The 16,695-nt window shown below is 45.8% G+C and overlaps 1 protein-coding gene across 2 annotated transcripts; it reads left to right on the forward strand.

Moving 5' to 3' along the window:
• Positions 1–173: 173 nt before the first annotated feature.
• LOC105498025 (Ras like without CAAX 1) lies at positions 174–12,322 on the forward strand. 2 transcript variants are annotated; one of them, XM_011769773.3, is made up of 6 exons: positions 174–322; positions 772–920; positions 1,070–1,126; positions 8,258–8,331; positions 8,560–8,751; positions 12,027–12,322. In XM_011769773.3, the coding sequence occupies exons 2-6, from the start codon at positions 815–817 to the stop codon at positions 12,255–12,257; spliced, it is 660 nt and encodes a 219-aa protein (XP_011768075.2). In that variant the 5' UTR covers positions 174–322; positions 772–814; the 3' UTR covers positions 12,258–12,322. The 2 variants fall into 2 exon arrangements, with proteins under 2 accessions (XP_011768075.2, XP_011768074.2); XM_011769772.3 differs by lacking the exon at positions 174–322 and adding an exon at positions 467–698.
• The last annotated feature ends 4,373 nt before the right edge of the window (positions 12,323–16,695 follow it).

Genomic DNA, 16,695 nt, shown 5'->3' on the forward strand with positions numbered 1-16,695 from the left:
TTTTGTGTAAATAATTTACTTTCTACTCCTGATTAAATACCCTTGTCTGTGAGTGCATACACCCTACGTTGGGTAGGTGACCAGAGGGCCTTCAGCGGGGAGTCCCGGAACTGGGTTTAGGGACCTGGGAGGGGAGGGAAGAGGGCAGGGCAGGCTGTGGGCGTCACAGAGTGGCCCCGCCCCTCCTTCCGCGACTGGGGAGCCGGTGGCGCCATCTTACCCGGCTGCGGGAGGGGTCACAGGTCAGTGACGGAGCCTCTGCGGGTGAAGGAAGACAAGTGGGTGACCCGACCGGCCGTGGTGTTCCAGTCCCCACTGACCGGTAGGAGCAGCAGGGTGTCGGCTTGTGAGGCAGATGGGTGGGGAGTCTGGCGGTGGAGGAGCAGCTGGGGGCCGGGAGGGGTCTCGGAGGAGAATGGGGAGGGGGCGGAACCTCCGGGTACCGCAGGCGTGAGGGGACCCCTGCGGCCTAAGGGGTCGCATCCCTTCCCAAAACTTTCTTCTTGTCCCTACTGTGCCAGGACCTAAATTTATTTGTATCTTTTAATTTTTCTCTTTGGAAAAAGTAAAACCTGTGATGTGTCTGTCATGTGACTGAACTATCTCGGAGGGAGGGTGAAGATGTGGGGGGTTTCTTAGGGCCACCAGAAGGGGTGCAGTGGTGAGCAAGAGGGACAGGCCAGAGTATGTATGGAAAGGTAAGGCACTGGCTTGAGGGCTGTCGCCGTGGTGTCTCCATCCTGGATTAAGCATTTCCTCCTCCTTTTCTAGGTGGCTTTTCCTCGGGGCAGCCCAGGAAGGCCCCAAGAGGACAATGGATTCTGGAACTCGCCCAGTTGGTAGCTGCTGTAGCAGCCCCGCTGGGCTCTCACGGGAGTACAAACTAGTGATGCTGGGTGCTGGTGGTGTAGGGAAGAGTGGTAGGTAACATTTTCCATTTGACAGAAAGCATGGATGAAAAGTACTTAAGTGACCAGATGGGATACTTGCTATCTTGCAATGTTAATACTTAAAATTCTCTCTGTGGGTCACCTTTGTGAGGATTTGACTTTTATTTCTTCTTTTGAAGCCATGACCATGCAGTTCATCAGCCACCGATTCCCAGAAGATCATGATCCCACCATTGGTAAGCCAGATCATCACTTATGTTTCCAAAGATACCTCATAAAAATATCTTAATGAATATCAATGGTTTCTAACTGTTTATATTTTGAGCTCCTGGAGTCTCATTCAGATTTATTTAGAGACAAGGGTATCAGCAATTGGTAAGCAACTGAATATTTCTTTTTTTTCAGACTTTATGTCATAAGCCATCTTTAGTCTTTTGTCTCTTACTGAACATTAATGGGACTACTCTCTTGTATTTTTTCATGGTTGCATACAGGCCACTTAACGAAGCCTTTTCTTGCTGTCACTTCTCTAAGGGAATGACTTGAGACTCACTCTTTAACTGTGAGTCAGCTGGTTTGAACTTCCACAAAAGGAAGCAGAAAAACAAGTAGAGCCAGGCTGCTGAACTCTTACAACCCCAGACATGCCAAGCCTGGACATCTTGCACTTGGAGCTCTTCATTTACTTCCGTATACCTTGAGTTCATTACATAGTGATGTCTTCTCCCATGTCTTTCTTTTTTTTCTTTTCTTTTTTTTTTTTTGAGACAGAGTCTCGCACTTTCTCCGAGACTGGAGTGCAATGGCGCGATCTCTGGTCACTGCAACCTCCGCCTCCTGGGTTCAGGCAATTCTCCTGCCTCAGCCTCCTGCGTAGCTGGAATTATAGGTGCCTGCCACCACACTCGGCTAATTTTTGTATTTTTAGTAGAGATGGGATTTCACTATGTTGGCCAGGCTGGTCTCGAACTCCTGACCTCTAGTAATCCATCCGGCTTGGCCTCCCAAAGTGTTGGGATTACAGGCGTGAGCCACCGCTCCTAGCCCTCCAATGTCTTTTTTTTTTTTTTTTTTTTTTTTGAGACGGAGTCTCGCTCTGTGGCCCAGGCTGGAGTGCAGTGGCCAGATCTCAGCTCACTGCAAGCACCGCCTCCCGGGTTCATGCCATTCTTCTGCCTCAGCCTCCCAAGTAGCTGGGACTACAGGCGCCTGCCACCTCGCCCGGCTAGTTTTTTGTACTTTTTAGTAGAGACGGGGTTTCACCGTATTAACCAGGATGGTCTCGATCTCCTGACCTCGTGATCCGCCCGTCTCGGCCTCCCAAAGTGCTGGGATTACAGGCTTGAGCCACCGCGCCCGGCCTTTTTTTTTTTTTTTTTTTGAGACGGAGTCTCGCTCTGCCGCCCAGGCTGGAGTGCAGTGGCCGGATCTCAGCTCACTGCAAGCTCCGCCTCCCGGGTTCACGCCATTCTCCTGCCTCCGCCTCCCGAGTAGCTGGGACTACAGGCGCCAGCCACCGCGCCCGGCTAGTTTTTTGTATTTTTTAGTAGAGACGGGGTTTCACCGTGTTAGCCAGGATGGTCTCGATCTCCTGACCTCGTGATCCGCCCGTCTCGGCCTCCCAAAGTGCTGGGATTACAGGCTTGAGCCACCGCGCCCGGCCCCTCCAATGTCTTTTATAGTCTTTAACTCTTGTTGCAGAATGCTAATAGAGTAAAAAAGTCATTTTGTTTGCTTTGACTTTTTTTTTAATTGCTAGTCTCTACAAAGACTAAGAACATTACTGTCATTCCTAAACCATAAGGAAGTAGGTTTGATTCTAAGGGTTTATATCCTAATATGAAAGAAAAATGGATGTGGGAATGGGAGAGGACACAGGAAGTCAGCTGTGCTGCTGTTATTTTCTTTTTTTGGAGACGGTGTCTCGCCCTGTTGCCCAGGCTGGAGTGCAGTGGCACGATCTCGGCTCACTACAAGCTCTGCCTCCTGGGTTCACGTCGTTCTCCTGCCTCAGCTTCCCTAGTATCTGGGACTGTAGGCGCCCGCCACCACCCCTGGCTAATTTTTTTTGTATTTTCAGTAAAGACGGGGTTTCACCCTGTTAGCCAGGATGGTCTCGTTCTCCTGACCTCGTGATCCGCCCGCCTGGGCCTTTTCCCAAAGTGCTGGGATTACAGGCATGAGCCACTGCGCCCGGCCATGTTATTTTCAGTATGTGACACTCTGCTGTGATTCTAGTTCTCTAGGAAGGATTTCCATTGGGTCAAGCATCTGCTGCTCTGTTTCCCACAAAGCCAATAATGTTTTGTGGTGGCCCAGCTTTTGTATGGTTATTTCATACAGCAGGTGATTCCAGGGATGGGAAAAATAGAAAAAAATCTTGACTTTTTCATGTACTATATCAAATTTAGAACATTGTTCAGAGATTCAGGCTGGGCGCAGTGGCTCACGCCTATAATCCCAGCACTTTGGGAGGTCGAGACGGGTGGATCACCTGAGGTCAGGAGTTTGAGACCAGCCTGGCCAACATGGTAAAACCCCATCTCTACTAAAAATACCAAAACTAGCTGGGCATGGTGGTGGGTGCCTGTAATCTCAGCTACTGTGGAGGCTGAGGCAGGAGAATTGCTTGAACCCAGGAGGCGGAAGTTGCAGTGAGCCGAGATAGCACCATCGCACTCTACCCTGGGGGACAAGAGCGAGACTTTGTCTCAAAAAAAAAAAAAAAGAACATTGTTCAGAGATTCAAATTATGGTGGGAGTACTAGGAATAAAATGAATTTAGGGCTTATGATAATTTACTTGAGAATTCCAGAAGCATCTTTTCCTTTCTTTTTTTTTTTTTTCTCGACACAGTCTCACTCTGTCGCCCAGGCTGGAGTGCAGTGGTGTGATCTTGGCTCCCTGCAAGCTCCGCCTCCCAGGTTCATGCCATTCTCCTGCCTCAGCCTCCCGAGCAGCTGGAACTACAGGCGCCCACCACCACACCCGGCTAATTTTTTATAGTTTTAGTAGAGACAGGATTTCACCGTGTTAGCCAGGATGGTCTCGATCTCCTGACCTCGTGATCCGCCCACCTTGGCCTCCCAAAGTGCTGGGATTACAGGCGTGAGCCACCGCACCTGGCAGCATCTTTTCTTTCTTTAAAGTAAAATTCAAATACTCGTCTCCTGTAAGAGTTATCTGTTTTAATTTTCCCCCAGTTAACTACTCTCCTGGCAATATTGTCTAATTCAATAGCAAATACTTATGTCTCCTGAGTTTCTATTATGTGCCAAGCACTGCTTACCCTCAGGGTACAGTGGTGATCAAAAAGATGAGGTTTCTGTTCTTGAATTTATAATTTATTGCATTTGGTTTCAAGCTCTGACTGTAAAGTCAGAAAAACTTTACATTGTAACTGGTAGAGATATAAAAGCATACGAGGGCCGGGCGCGGTGGCTCAAGCCTGTAATCCCAGCACTTTGGGAGGCCGAGACGGGTGGATCACGAGGTCAGGAGATCGAGACCATCCTGGCTAACACGGTGAAACCCCGTCTCTACTAAAAAAATACAAAAAACTAGCCGGGCGAGGTGGCGGGCGCCTGTAGTCCCAGCTACTCGGGAGGCTGAGGCAGGAGAATGGCGTGAACCCGGGAGGCGGAGCTTGCAGTGAGCTGAGATCCGGCCACTGCACTCCAGCCTGGGCGACAGAGCGAGACTCCGTCTCAAAAAAAAAAAAAAAAAAAAGCATACGAGGCTGGGCACAGAGGCTCATGCCTGTAATCCTGAACCTGTAATCCTGAGCCTGTAATCCTGTAATGGAAGCACTGTGGGAGGCCAAGGCACCTGAGGTCAGGAGTTCAAGACCAACCTGGCCAACATGGTAAAACCCCATTTCTACTAAAAATACAAAAATTAGCTGGGCGTGTTAATGCTGCTGTAATCCCAGCTACTCAGGAAGCTGAGGTGGGAGAATTCTTTGAACCCAGGGGGCAGAGGTTGCAGTGAGCCAAGATTGCACCACTGTACTCCAGCCTGAGCGACAGAGTGAGACTTTACCTCAAAAAAAAAAGTATATGAATGTGTGCATATGTATATGTAAATTATATACACAAGCACATGTGTATGTGTAACTAAAATATTATGAAACTTTACCTCACTACATCTGGTGCACTCTGATATTTTCTTGAGACAAGGTCTTACTCTGTTGCCCAGGCTGGAGTGCAGTGTTATGATCTTGGCTCACTGCAGCCTGGACCTCCTGGGTTCAAATGATCCTCCCACCTCACCCTACCAAATACCTGGGACTACAGGCATATGCCACTACACCCAGCTAATATTTTTGGTTTTTTAGTAGAGATGAAGTCTCGTTCTATTGCCCAGGCTGGTCTCGAACTCCTGAGCTCAAGTGTTCGTCCCACCTCGATCTCCCAAAGCGCTGAGATTACAGGTGTGAGAGCCACCGTACCTCACCCACTCTGGTATTTTCTTTCTTTCTTTTTTTTTGAGACGGAGAGTTTCGCTCCTGTTGCCCTGGCTGGAGTCCAGTGGCACAAGCTTGGCTCACTGCAACCTCCGCCTCCCAGTTCAAGCGATTCTCCTGCCTTAGCCTCCCAAGTAGCTGGGATTACAGGTGCCCGTGACCAAATCCAGATAACTTTTTCTATTTTTAGTAGAGATGGGGTTTCACCACATTGGCCAGGCTGGTCTTGAACTCCTGACCTCAGGTGATCCACCTGCCTCAGCCTCCCAAAGTGCTGGGATTACAGGTGTGAACCACTGCGCCCGGCCTGGTATTTTCTATTTTTATTTAGGTTTCTGCTTGTTTATTTTATTTATTTATTTTTTTTGAGACGGAGTCTCGCTCTGTCGCCCAGGCTGGAGTGCAGTGGCGCGATCTCGGCTCACTGCAAGCTCCGCCTCCCGGGTTCCTGCCATTCTCCTGCCTCAGCCTCCCGAGTAGCTGGGACTACAGGCGCCCACAACCGCGCCCGGCTAATTTTTTGTATTTTTAGTAGAGACGGGGTTTCACCGTGGTCTCGATCTCCTGACCTTGTGATCCGCCCGCCTCGGCCTCCCAAAGTGCTGGGATTACAGGCGATTACAAGCGCCCGGCCTGCTTGTTTATTTTAATGCTGGTCCCAACCCATTAAGTAGATTTCACAACTCACTAATCCTAATGAATAATTGAGAAGCATTGATTTAATGAGCTCTTCCTGAGGACGAGTCTGAAGCAGGAATTCAAGAAATAATGTTAAAAGGAAATACATTGAGATGTAAGCAGCAGTTGTTAAGTGAATGAAATATTGAGTGTTTTTTTCTCTTTTTAGTTTTCTATATTTTCCAAGGTTACTTTAGTAATATGCATAAAGAAATTTGCTTTCAGAAAAGAGAAATTATGAAACAGTGGATTATTTAGAAAACAGTCAATTAGACCGGGTGTGGTGACTCATGCCTGTAATCCTAACACTTTGGGAGGCTAAAGCAGGTGGATCATTTGAGGTCAGGCGTTCAAGAGCAGCCTGGCCAACATGGTGAAACCCCGTCTATACTAAAAACACAAAAATTAGCCGGGCAGTAGTGGCATGTGCCTGTAATCCCAGCTACTCAGGAGACTGAGGCAGGAAAATCCCTTGAGCCTGGGAGGCAGAAGTTGTGGTGAGCCGAGATCATGCCACTGTACTCCAGTCTGGGTGATAGAGTGAGACCCTGTCTCAAAAAAAAAAGAAAGAAAATAGTGAATTATGTATTTTTTTCCTTTTTTTATAGTAATGAGGAGGAAGTATAACACATGGTTAATAATGCTTTTCAGTTCAGCAATCTTGGGTTTTAATCTTCGTTTTGTCACTAATTAACTGTAATTTAGAGAAGACATTAATATTTTCGAGTTGAATTTTCTTTAGCTGTAAAATGGAGGTAATAATGCCTACTTCATTGGATTATTGTGATTATTGAAGAATTAATATATGTAAGTTACTTAGTATAATGGTAGATAGTAACTTTTTTTTTTTTTTTTTGAGATGGAGTCTCGCTCTATCGCCCAGGCTGGAGTGCAGTGGCCGGATCTCAGCTCACTGCAAGCTCCGCCTCCCGGATTTATGCTGTTCTCCTGCCTCAGCCTCCTGAGTAGCTGAGACTACAGGCGCCTGCCACCTCGCCCGGCTAGTTTTTTGTATTTTTTAGTAGAGACGGGGTTTCACTGTGTTAGCCAGGATGGTCTCGATCTCCTGACCTTGTGATCCGCCCATCTCGGCCTCCCAAAGTGCTGGGATTACAGGCTTGAGCCACTGCGCCCGGCCGATAATAACTATTTAATAAATGATAAGGTTGCTTTTCAGGCCTAATGTTTTTTGTTTTTTTTTTTTTCCCCCTAAGAGATGGGGTCTTGGCTGGGTGCAGTAGCCCACACCTGTAATACCAGCACTTTGGGAGGCCAAGGCAGGAGGATTGTTTCAACCCAGGAGTTCGAGACTAGCCCGGACAACATTGCAAAACCCTATGTCTACCAAAAATACAAAAATTAACCAGACATAGGGCCCGGCGCGGTGGCTCACGCTTGTAATCCCAGCACTTTGGGAGGCCGAGGCGGGCGGATCACAAGGTCAGGAGATCGAGACCATCCTGGCTAACACAGTGAAACCCCATCTCTCCTAAAAATACAAAAAAATTAGCTGGGCGTAGTGGTGGGCACCTTTAGTTCCAGCTACTCGGGAGGCTGAGGCAGGAGAATGGCATGAACCCTGGAGGCGGAGCTTGCCGTGAGCCGAGATCACACCACTGCATTCCAGCCTGGGTGACAGAGCGAGACTCTGTCTCAAAAAAAAAAAAAAAAAATTAGCCAAACATGGTGGTCGCATGCCTGTAGTTCCAGCTACTTGGGAGGCCGAGGTGGGAGAATCACTGGAGCCTGAGAAGTCAAGGCTACAGTGAACCGAGATCACACCACTGTACTCCAGCCTGGGTGACAGTGAGACCCTGTCTCAAGAAAAAAAAAAAAATGAGCTCTTGCGGTGTTGCCCAGGCTGGTCTTGAACTCCTGGGCTCAAATAATACTCCTGTCTCAGCCTCCCAAGTACCTGGGATTATAGGCAGTCACCACTGTGTCCAGCTGGCCTGAGAAAGACATCTTCTCAGAATCCTTTTTTAGCTTAGAATTGTAGGCGAAATCTTCAGCTATGAATAAACTACATCATCACCTATGTGGAAAAGAAAAAACTTCAGTTGAAGACTCAGTTTATGTATCTCAGTGGATTTAGCATGCTTCCTGAGCAAATGTGGGCATTTAACGAATTTGGATGCAATGTACTACTCTGTAAGATGAGTTTTAAATAGGCATTTCTTCCTGCATTTATGACTTTATAGTACACCTTTCTTCCCTCCTGTAGAAGATGCTTATAAGATCAGGATCCGTATTGATGATGAGCCTGCCAATCTGGACATTTTGGATACAGCTGGACAGGTATTAAATCCCAGAATGTTATGAGTAAAGGCTTTTTTACTCTAGTAAAGGGGAGGGGAAGGCCTACGCAGAGAAGATCACTAGTTTATCTCTCTTAATTTTTCATGCACTCTGACTCAGGATAGCAGGTAATGGACATACATTTTCTTTAATCTGAAAGAAATAGCTAATTATGTGTGTAGTAGCGCTAGAATGCGTCAATACATAATGATCCTTGTTTCCCTCTAGGCAGAGTTTACAGCCATGCGGGACCAGTATATGAGGGCGGGAGAAGGGTTTATCATCTGTTACTCTATCACGGATCGTCGAAGTTTCCATGAAGTTCGTGAGTTTAAACAGCTTATTTATCGAGTTCGACGTACTGATGATACACCTGTGGTTCTTGTGGGAAACAAGTCAGACCTCAAACAGCTAAGACAGGTGAGGATAGAGAAGAAAATAGTGTCTATAATCTTACACAATCAGTCATTTTTGTTTCTTGGCTTACAGATTCTTGACTTGGCTTACAGATTTTTTTGCCTTAAAATAGAAAATCAGGCTGGGTGAGGTGGCTCACGCCAGCACTTTGTGGGGCCAACGTGGGCAGATTGCTTAAGGTCAGAAGTTTGAGACCAGCCTGAGCAACATGGCGAAACCCCATCTCTACAAAAAATACTAAAAAACATAGCTGGGCATAGTGGTGCATGCACATGTGGTCCCAGTTAGTTGGGAGGCTGCGGTGGGAGGATCCCTTGACCTGGGGTGGTGGAGGTTGCAGTGAGGTTGAGGCTACAGCTCACTGCAGCCTCTATCTTCCCGCTCAAGCGATCTTCCCAATTCAGCTTTGAGGGTAGCTGGGACCATAGGTGTGTGCCACTACTCCCTGCTAATTGTTTTTACTTTTTGTGGAGACAGGCTCTCACTATGTTGCCCAGGCTGATCTTGAACACCTGGACTCAAGTGATCTTCCTGCCTTGGCCTCCCAAAGTGTTGGGATTACAAGTATGAGCCACCACACCTGGCTGGAAGTAGTTTGATAGTTGTCAAATTCATAATGCTTCTCTGTTAATCTCCATTAGAAAACAGTCTTAGCAATTTGTATATAACATGTTCATTGCAAGTCTATTTATGGTAGCAGAAACAGTCTAACCATCCAAAAGTAGAAATTATGGCATATCCTTAACTAGATGTATCAATTATGGGCTCCTAATAGTTTTCAGTATTTTAGTGTAAGCGTATATCTCTTTCCCTTCCTTTGTGTTTCTTTTTCTTTTTTTTTTTTTTTTTTTTTGAGACGGAGTCTCACTCTGTTGACCAGGCTGGAGTGGTGCAGTGGCGCAATCTCGGCTCACTGCAACCTCCTCCTCCTTCTGGGTTCAAGCGAGTCTTCTGCCTTAGCCTCCTTAGTAGCTGGGATTACAGGTGCATGCCACCATGCCTGGCTAATTTTTGTATTTTTAAGTAGAGACGAGGTTTCACCATGTTGGTCAGGCTGGTCTCAAACTCTTGACCTCATGATCTGCCCACCTTGGTCTCCCAAAGTGCTGGGATTACAGGTATGAGCCACTGTGCCCAGCTTTCTTTCTTTTTTTTTTTTTTTAATTTTTATTTTAATTTTGTTGTTTTGAGATGGAGTCTCACTCTGTTGCCCAGGCTGGAGTGCAGTGGCGCAATCTAGGCTCACTGCAGCCTCTCTGACTCCTGAGTTCAAGTGATTCTCCTGCTTCAGCCTCCTGAGTAGCTAGGATTACATGCACCCTGCCACCACATCCAGCTAATTTTTGTATTTTAGTAGAGATGGGGTTTCAACATGTTGGCCAGGCTAGTCTTGAAATCCTGACATTACGTGATCCACCCACCTTGGCCTCCCAAAGTGCTGGGATTATAGATGTGAGCCACCGTGCCCAGTGTTTTTTTGTTTTGTTTTGTTTTGTTTTTTAGACAGAGTTTCACTCTTATCACCCAGGCTGAAGTGCAGAGGCATGATGTTGGCTCACTGCAACTTCTGCTTCCTGGGTTCAAGTGATTCTCCTGCCTCAGCCTCCCAGTTAGCTGGGATTGCAGGCACCTGCCACCACACCCAACTAAGTTTTCTGTTTTAGTAGAGATGGGGTTTCACCATGTTGGCCATACTGGTCTTGAACTCCTGACCTCAGGTCATCTGCCTGCCTGTCTCAGCCTCCCAAAGTGCTGGGATTACAAGCGTGAGTGACCACACCCAACTTTTTTTTTCTTGAAACAGGGTCTTGCTCTGTCACTGAGGCTGGAGTGCAGTGGCGCAAACACAGCTCACTGCAGCCTTGCCTTGACCTCCTGGGCTCAAGCAATCCTCTTACCTCAGCCTTCTGAGTAGCTGGGACCACAGGTGTATACCACCACATCCAACTAATTGTTTTTTCTTTTTTTTTTTTGAGACGGAGTCTGGTTCTGTTGCCCAGGCTGGAGTGCAGTGGCACAATCTCAGCTCACTGCAAGCTCTGCCTCCCAGGTTTAAGCGATTCTCCTGCCTCAGCCTCACGAGTAACTGGGATTACAGGTGCCCAACACCATGCCCAGCTAGTTTTTTTTTTTAGTGGAGACAGGGTTTTGCCATGTTGACCAGGCTAGTCTCGAACCCCAGACCTCAAGTGATCCACCTGCCTCAGCCTCCCAAGGTGTTGGGATTACAGGCGTGAGCCGCTGCACCCAGCCCCAGCTAAATTTTTAAAAATTTTGTAGAAACAGGGTCTCACCATATTGCCCAGGTTGGTCTCAAGCTCCTGGGCTCAAGCAATCCTCCCACCTCAGCCTCCCAAAGTTCTGGAATTACAGGTGTGAGCCACCAAGTCCAGCCTCTTTATCTTTCTTAAAATAAAAAGTATGGGGAAAACTAAGGTTGTGTGTTTGATATCTATAACTATTCCCTGTTCCAAAAAGTATCTTAAAAATAGACTACACTTTGGGAGGCCGAGACGGGCGGATCACGAGGTCAGGAGATCGAGACCATCCTGGCTAACACGGTGAAACCCCGTCTCTACTAAAAAATACAAAAAACTAGCCGGGCGAGGTGGCGGGTGCCTGTAGTCCCAGCTACTTGGGAGGCTGAGGCAGGAGAATGGCGTAAACCCAGGAGGTGGAGCTTGCAGTGAACTGAGATCTGGCCACTGAACTCCAGCCTGGGCGACAGAGCAAGACTCCATCTCAAAAAAAAAAAAAAAATAGACTAGAGATTGGGCGCAGTGGCCCATGCCTGTAATCCCAGTACTTTGGGAGGCCGAGGTGGGCAGATCACTTGAGGTCAGCAGTTCGCTAGCAGCCTAACCAACATGGAGAAACTCTATCTCTACTAAAAATACAAAGTTAGCCAGGTGTGGTGGCGCATGCCTGTAATCTCAGCTACTTAGGAGGCTGAGGCAGGAGAATTGCTTGAAGCCAGGAGGCCAAGGCTGCAGTGAGCCACAATCACGCCATTGCACTCCAATCTGGGCAACAAGAACGAAACTCCATCTCAAAAAAAAAAAAAAAAAAAAGTAGACTAGAAATAGAATCTTATCATTTGAAGGCAGAAGAAACCTTAGAAGTAATCTAGCCTCCTAAAATTGCAAAAATTAGTGCCATATGCTTGAACACCTCCAGAGTTGAGAAGCTTTCTTTGTGTTAAGGTGGTGGTGCATTCAGGTTTTTGGACAATTTAATTGTTTTTCATCATTACTTTTTCTCACATTTTGCCTTTAAAGGTCACCAAGGAAGAAGGATTGGCCTTGGCCCGAGAATTCAGCTGTCCCTTTTTTGAGACGTCTGCTGCATACCGCTACTATATTGATGATGTTTTCCATGCCCTTGTACGGGAGATACGTAGGAAAGAAAAGGAGGCAGTACTGGCTATGGAAAAAAAATCTAAGCCCAAAAACAGTGTATGGAAGAGGCTAAAATCACCATTCCGGAAGAAGAAAGATTCAGTAACTTGAAGAGAAGATGGGAAGTGTTTATCTGTGAACTGCAGTGCTGTATCAAAGCAGTCCAGTAACCTGCAGTACTGAGCATGGTGCTTGCTCTTTCTCCTAACTGATAAGAGGGACATGCCTACTAGGAGTTTTTAGTGATGTGGTATTTGAAGTATTGTCTCTTAGTTAAGTATGATTTATTAACCCAGTGGAGCACTGTCTGCTTTTAAATCGTCACATTAGAATTTGATCTACCAATGTTTTGGGTTCTGTTGCGCTGATATTAATTAATGTAAATTTGTTTATACCCAGGAGAATATGTATGCCATGTGTGTTTGACTAAGTTCACAAGGGAAGTTTTTGGCTCTGCACTCCACATTATCCTTCAATTTCAATTTCCTGGGACTATCCCAGAGAAAGACCTCAGTCTCTTCTATTCACATTATGCTTCCTAGAGACTGAACAAAAGTCATGTAGGGAAATTGGGGCTAAGGAGATCAATGCCAGATTTCAGCAGATACCTGTGGGGCTGACACCTGTTGCAGACTATGGAGTGGTGAGATTTGGGGAAGTTGGGCTGTATGTTTGCAGAAAGGTTGGTTCAGAACAATATTCTCAATACAAGCTTGGCTTTTCCAAGAAGTACACATTTGGCCCAAATGCACCGGGATGAGTGAGAACAGCCAGAAGCATATAAAATGTGATGAAGGTTTCTCCCGGGAACCTTATTTTACACTTCATTTCAGGGTTTTCTTTTTTTACCTTCAAAGGTAGACATTTTGGAAATCATAACTGTATTACTAAATGTGTTTAATCAGAATTCATAGTTGGATCAGCCATTGCCTTGTACAGGTTTATTTTTTCCCCATAGATGCACACGCCGACACATTTATATTAACTGCTTCCTCCTACGTTGTGCTCTGTAAAAGAACTACAGCTGGCAGGATGTGTTTTCGGCCCTTCATCGCTGATTGCATTTTCCCTACAGAAGAGGCATCAGGGATTTGGGTAGAATTGTGTGTGTGCCTCCTCTACGTGGACAATCACTAGACTCAGTGCTCTGAGAAAATGCTATTTCTGTTTAATGGGTCAGTCTTAAAGCTTTAAAATTCACATAGGTGGAGTTTCTCATCTGAAGATTTCCTTACGAGGACTTTGCTAAGTTCACCTCAGGGTTATCTGAGCCTTGACTAAGTTTATCCTAAGGGAATACCACTTTGCTCCCTGTGCATAGTTTAGGAACTGTAGTCCGAGGAAGAAACAGTTAAATATTGTTAGTGAGTTCTCTGTTTTAAGATCAGGACTGTTTTGATATCTGACCTTGTTATATGTGGTGAGTAAATGCAAAAATGCTAAGAGTCATGCATCATATATTGAATATTAAATGTCACTGAAGCAATGTTTGTGTCTACTAGAAACATAAGATGACTTGTGTAGCACCTCTTTATAAGCACACAGCTCATCTTAGTATTTTCCATTTTTATTAGAGGAAGTTGGACAGAGTTGTGTTTTTCTTTGTAAACTAATGATAAATATTCTAGATTTTTTTAAAAAGTGACTGTTAGAACTTTTTTAGCTCTGAGTAGTGGTCCCTTTTTAAACTCCTGGAAACATTTTTGTTACCAAATAAATCATGTTTTATGGTACTCAGCCATCCAAAAGTGAAAGACCTAGAATTTGATTCTGTGCAGGACAAAAATCTCACAGGAACTGTAGCACTTTGGAAAAGCATCAAAGTAGAAAAGAAATACAGTGCAATTCTATTATGAGAATGTTTTACATTTAAACTGGTTTAGCACCTTTTAAGTTTAAAGCCCATAGCTTCTTATTACTAGTGACCTGGGGAAGGAATTATTAGCATTAAGCAATATATATATATATGTATATATATATTCTGTTTGTTTGTTTGTTTTTTCTTTTTTTTAATGAGATGAGGTTTCACTATGTTGCCCAGGGTGATCTCGAACTCCTGGGCTCAAGCAGTCCTCCCAATATGCTGGGATTACAGGCATGAGCCACCACCTAGCCCAAGCAAGAAATTGACACTATGTAATTATTTAAGGTAGTCTAGGCAGTAGAAAACATTGCCAGAAGGATAGAAAGGAATTTGGATTATATATAAGGAAAATAACAAATTGGTGTTTTTAAGACTATCACTGTCATATATTAGATCCTTGTATTAGTCCATCCATTAATATTAGTTCTATTTGCGGTGCTAGGTAGTTTGACAGGTATGATATGCATAAGTCATAGCTCTATTCTTAGTGTCATAAAGTGTAGCTAATTTATAAGCTCTAAGTAATCAGCTTTATCCAATTTGAGGGCATTAAAATTACTGCCTAGAACTTTGAAAAGAGAAAAATTCAGGGATAAGTTGAAAGGCACTGGAACTGTTTCTACCCATACCAGACCAGTAAATTATAAGATCCAGATGTTAGTATCTAGAATTAGCTCTTTAGAATTCAGAGGGGACATATGTTTTGACTTCATCATATATTAGCAAGAATTGGTCTACTGTGATGTTTGGGGAGGAGGAGGGGGAAATTCTTTTTAATGCACTTGTATGTGAAGACAGTTTGTATGACATAATACAAAGCTTTTAAACAACTTGGGCTTTCCTTTGCTTACCTATCAGTGGGTAGAATTTTTGGAATCATTGCAAAAGAGTTGTTTTAAGAAAAACATAACTATGAGATGTGATATTCTGGAAAATATGAATTCAAAAAATTTGAGTGCCCACCATGAACAAAACACCCATGTCAAGTGCTAGGGAGCATGCCATGGAATCCCCCTTCATTTGAAGAGATTACCTCTTGGGAGGGGACAGGAAAAACACATATGGATAATGACAGCACATTTGCTACCTGATCAGGGATTACTTAAAGTTGTTATAAGTAAATACACTAAATAAGAAGTGAAAGAATGATAATTTTTTACATGAAGGTCATTTAATCTCCATTACTGTAAATGGCCACTAGTGGAGAGGGCCTAGTTTGGACGTTAAACAAATGGATTTTTTTGTTTTGAGACAGTCTTACTCTGTCGCTCAGGCTGGAGTGCAGTGGTGTGATCTGGGCTCACTGCAGCCCCTGCCCCCTGGGTTCAAGTTATTCTCCCACCTCAGCTTCCTGAGTAGCTGGGATTACAGGTGCACACTACCACGACCAGGTAATTTTTGTATTAGAGACGGTTTCGCCATGTTGGCCAGGCTGGTCTCGAACTCCTGACCTCTCGAACTCCTAACCTCAAGTGATCCACCCACCTTGGCATCCGAAAGTGCTGGGATTATAGGTATGAGTCACTGCACCTGACCCCTCTTTGGTTTAAAAAAGACAGTGTCGGCCGGGCGCGGTGGCTCAAGCCTGTAATCCCAGCACTTTGGGAGGCCGAGACGGTCGGATCACGAGGTCAGGAGATCGAGACCATCCTGGCTAACACGGTGAAACCCCGTCTCTACTAAAAAATACAAAAAAGTAGCCGGGTGAGGTGGCGGGCGCCTGTAGTCCCAGCTACTCGGGAGGCTGAGGCAGGAGAATGGCGTAAACCTGGGAGGCGGAGCTTGCAGTGAGCTGAGATCCGGCCACTGCACCCCAGCCTGGGCGGCAGAGCAAGACTCCGTCTCAAAAAAAAAAAAAAAAAAAACAGACAGTGTCCCTCTGTCTGCTAGGCTACAGTGCGGTGGTGTGATCATGGCTCACTGTAACCTTGAACGCCTGGGTTTACTTTTTTTTTTTTTTTTTTGAGACGGAGTCTCGCTCTGTCGCCCAGGCTGGAGTGCAGTGGCGCGATCTCGGCTCACTGCAAGCTCCACCTCCCGGGTTCACGCCATTCTCCTGCCTCAGCCTCCCGAGTAGCTGGGACTACAGGCGCCCACAACCGCGCCCGGCTAATTTTTTTTTTTTTTTTTTGTATTTTTAGTAGAGACGGGGTTTCACCGTGGTCTCGATCTCCTGACCTTGTGATCCGCCCGCCTCGGCCTCCCAAAGTGCTGGGATTACAGGCGTGAGCCACCGCGCCCGGCGAACGCCTGGGTTTAAGGTGATCCTCCTGCCTAAGCCTCTTCAGTAGCTGGGACTACGGCACATGCCACCATGCCATGCCAAATTTTTACATATTTTGTAGAGGCGGATCTCGAACTGGCCTCAAGCGATCCTCCTGCCTCAGCCTTCTGAAGTGCTGGGATTACAGGCTTGAGCCACCTCACCTGGCCCAGGAGTGGATTTTTATGTCTTCCTTATTATTTAAGTGTTTTTTTTTTTTTTTTTTTGAAACAGAGTCTCACTGTCACAGGCTGGAGTGCAGGGATACCATCTTAGCTCAGTGCAGCCTCCGCCTCCTGGGTTCAAGTGATCCTTGTGCCTCAGCCTCCCAAGTAGCTGGGATTACAGGCATGCACCACCACGCCTGGCTAGTTTTTTTGTATATTTAGTACAGACAGGGTTACACCATGTTGGCCGGGCTG

This window comes from Macaca nemestrina, chromosome 1 (assembly GCF_043159975.1).
Source record: "Macaca nemestrina isolate mMacNem1 chromosome 1, mMacNem.hap1, whole genome shotgun sequence".
NCBI classification, from domain to species: domain Eukaryota; kingdom Metazoa; phylum Chordata; class Mammalia; order Primates; family Cercopithecidae; genus Macaca; species Macaca nemestrina.

What these genes read in the sequence shown, in the direction of transcription:
- LOC105498025 (XM_011769772.3), top strand. An exon ending in AGATCATGATCCCACCATTG is followed by an intron (nt 1,127 to 8,257) that starts GTAAGCCAGATC and finishes TCCCTCCTGTAG; the next exon opens with AAGATGCTTATAAGATCAGG. An exon ending in TTTTGGATACAGCTGGACAG is followed by an intron (nt 8,332 to 8,559) that starts GTATTAAATCCC and finishes GTTTCCCTCTAG; the next exon opens with GCAGAGTTTACAGCCATGCG.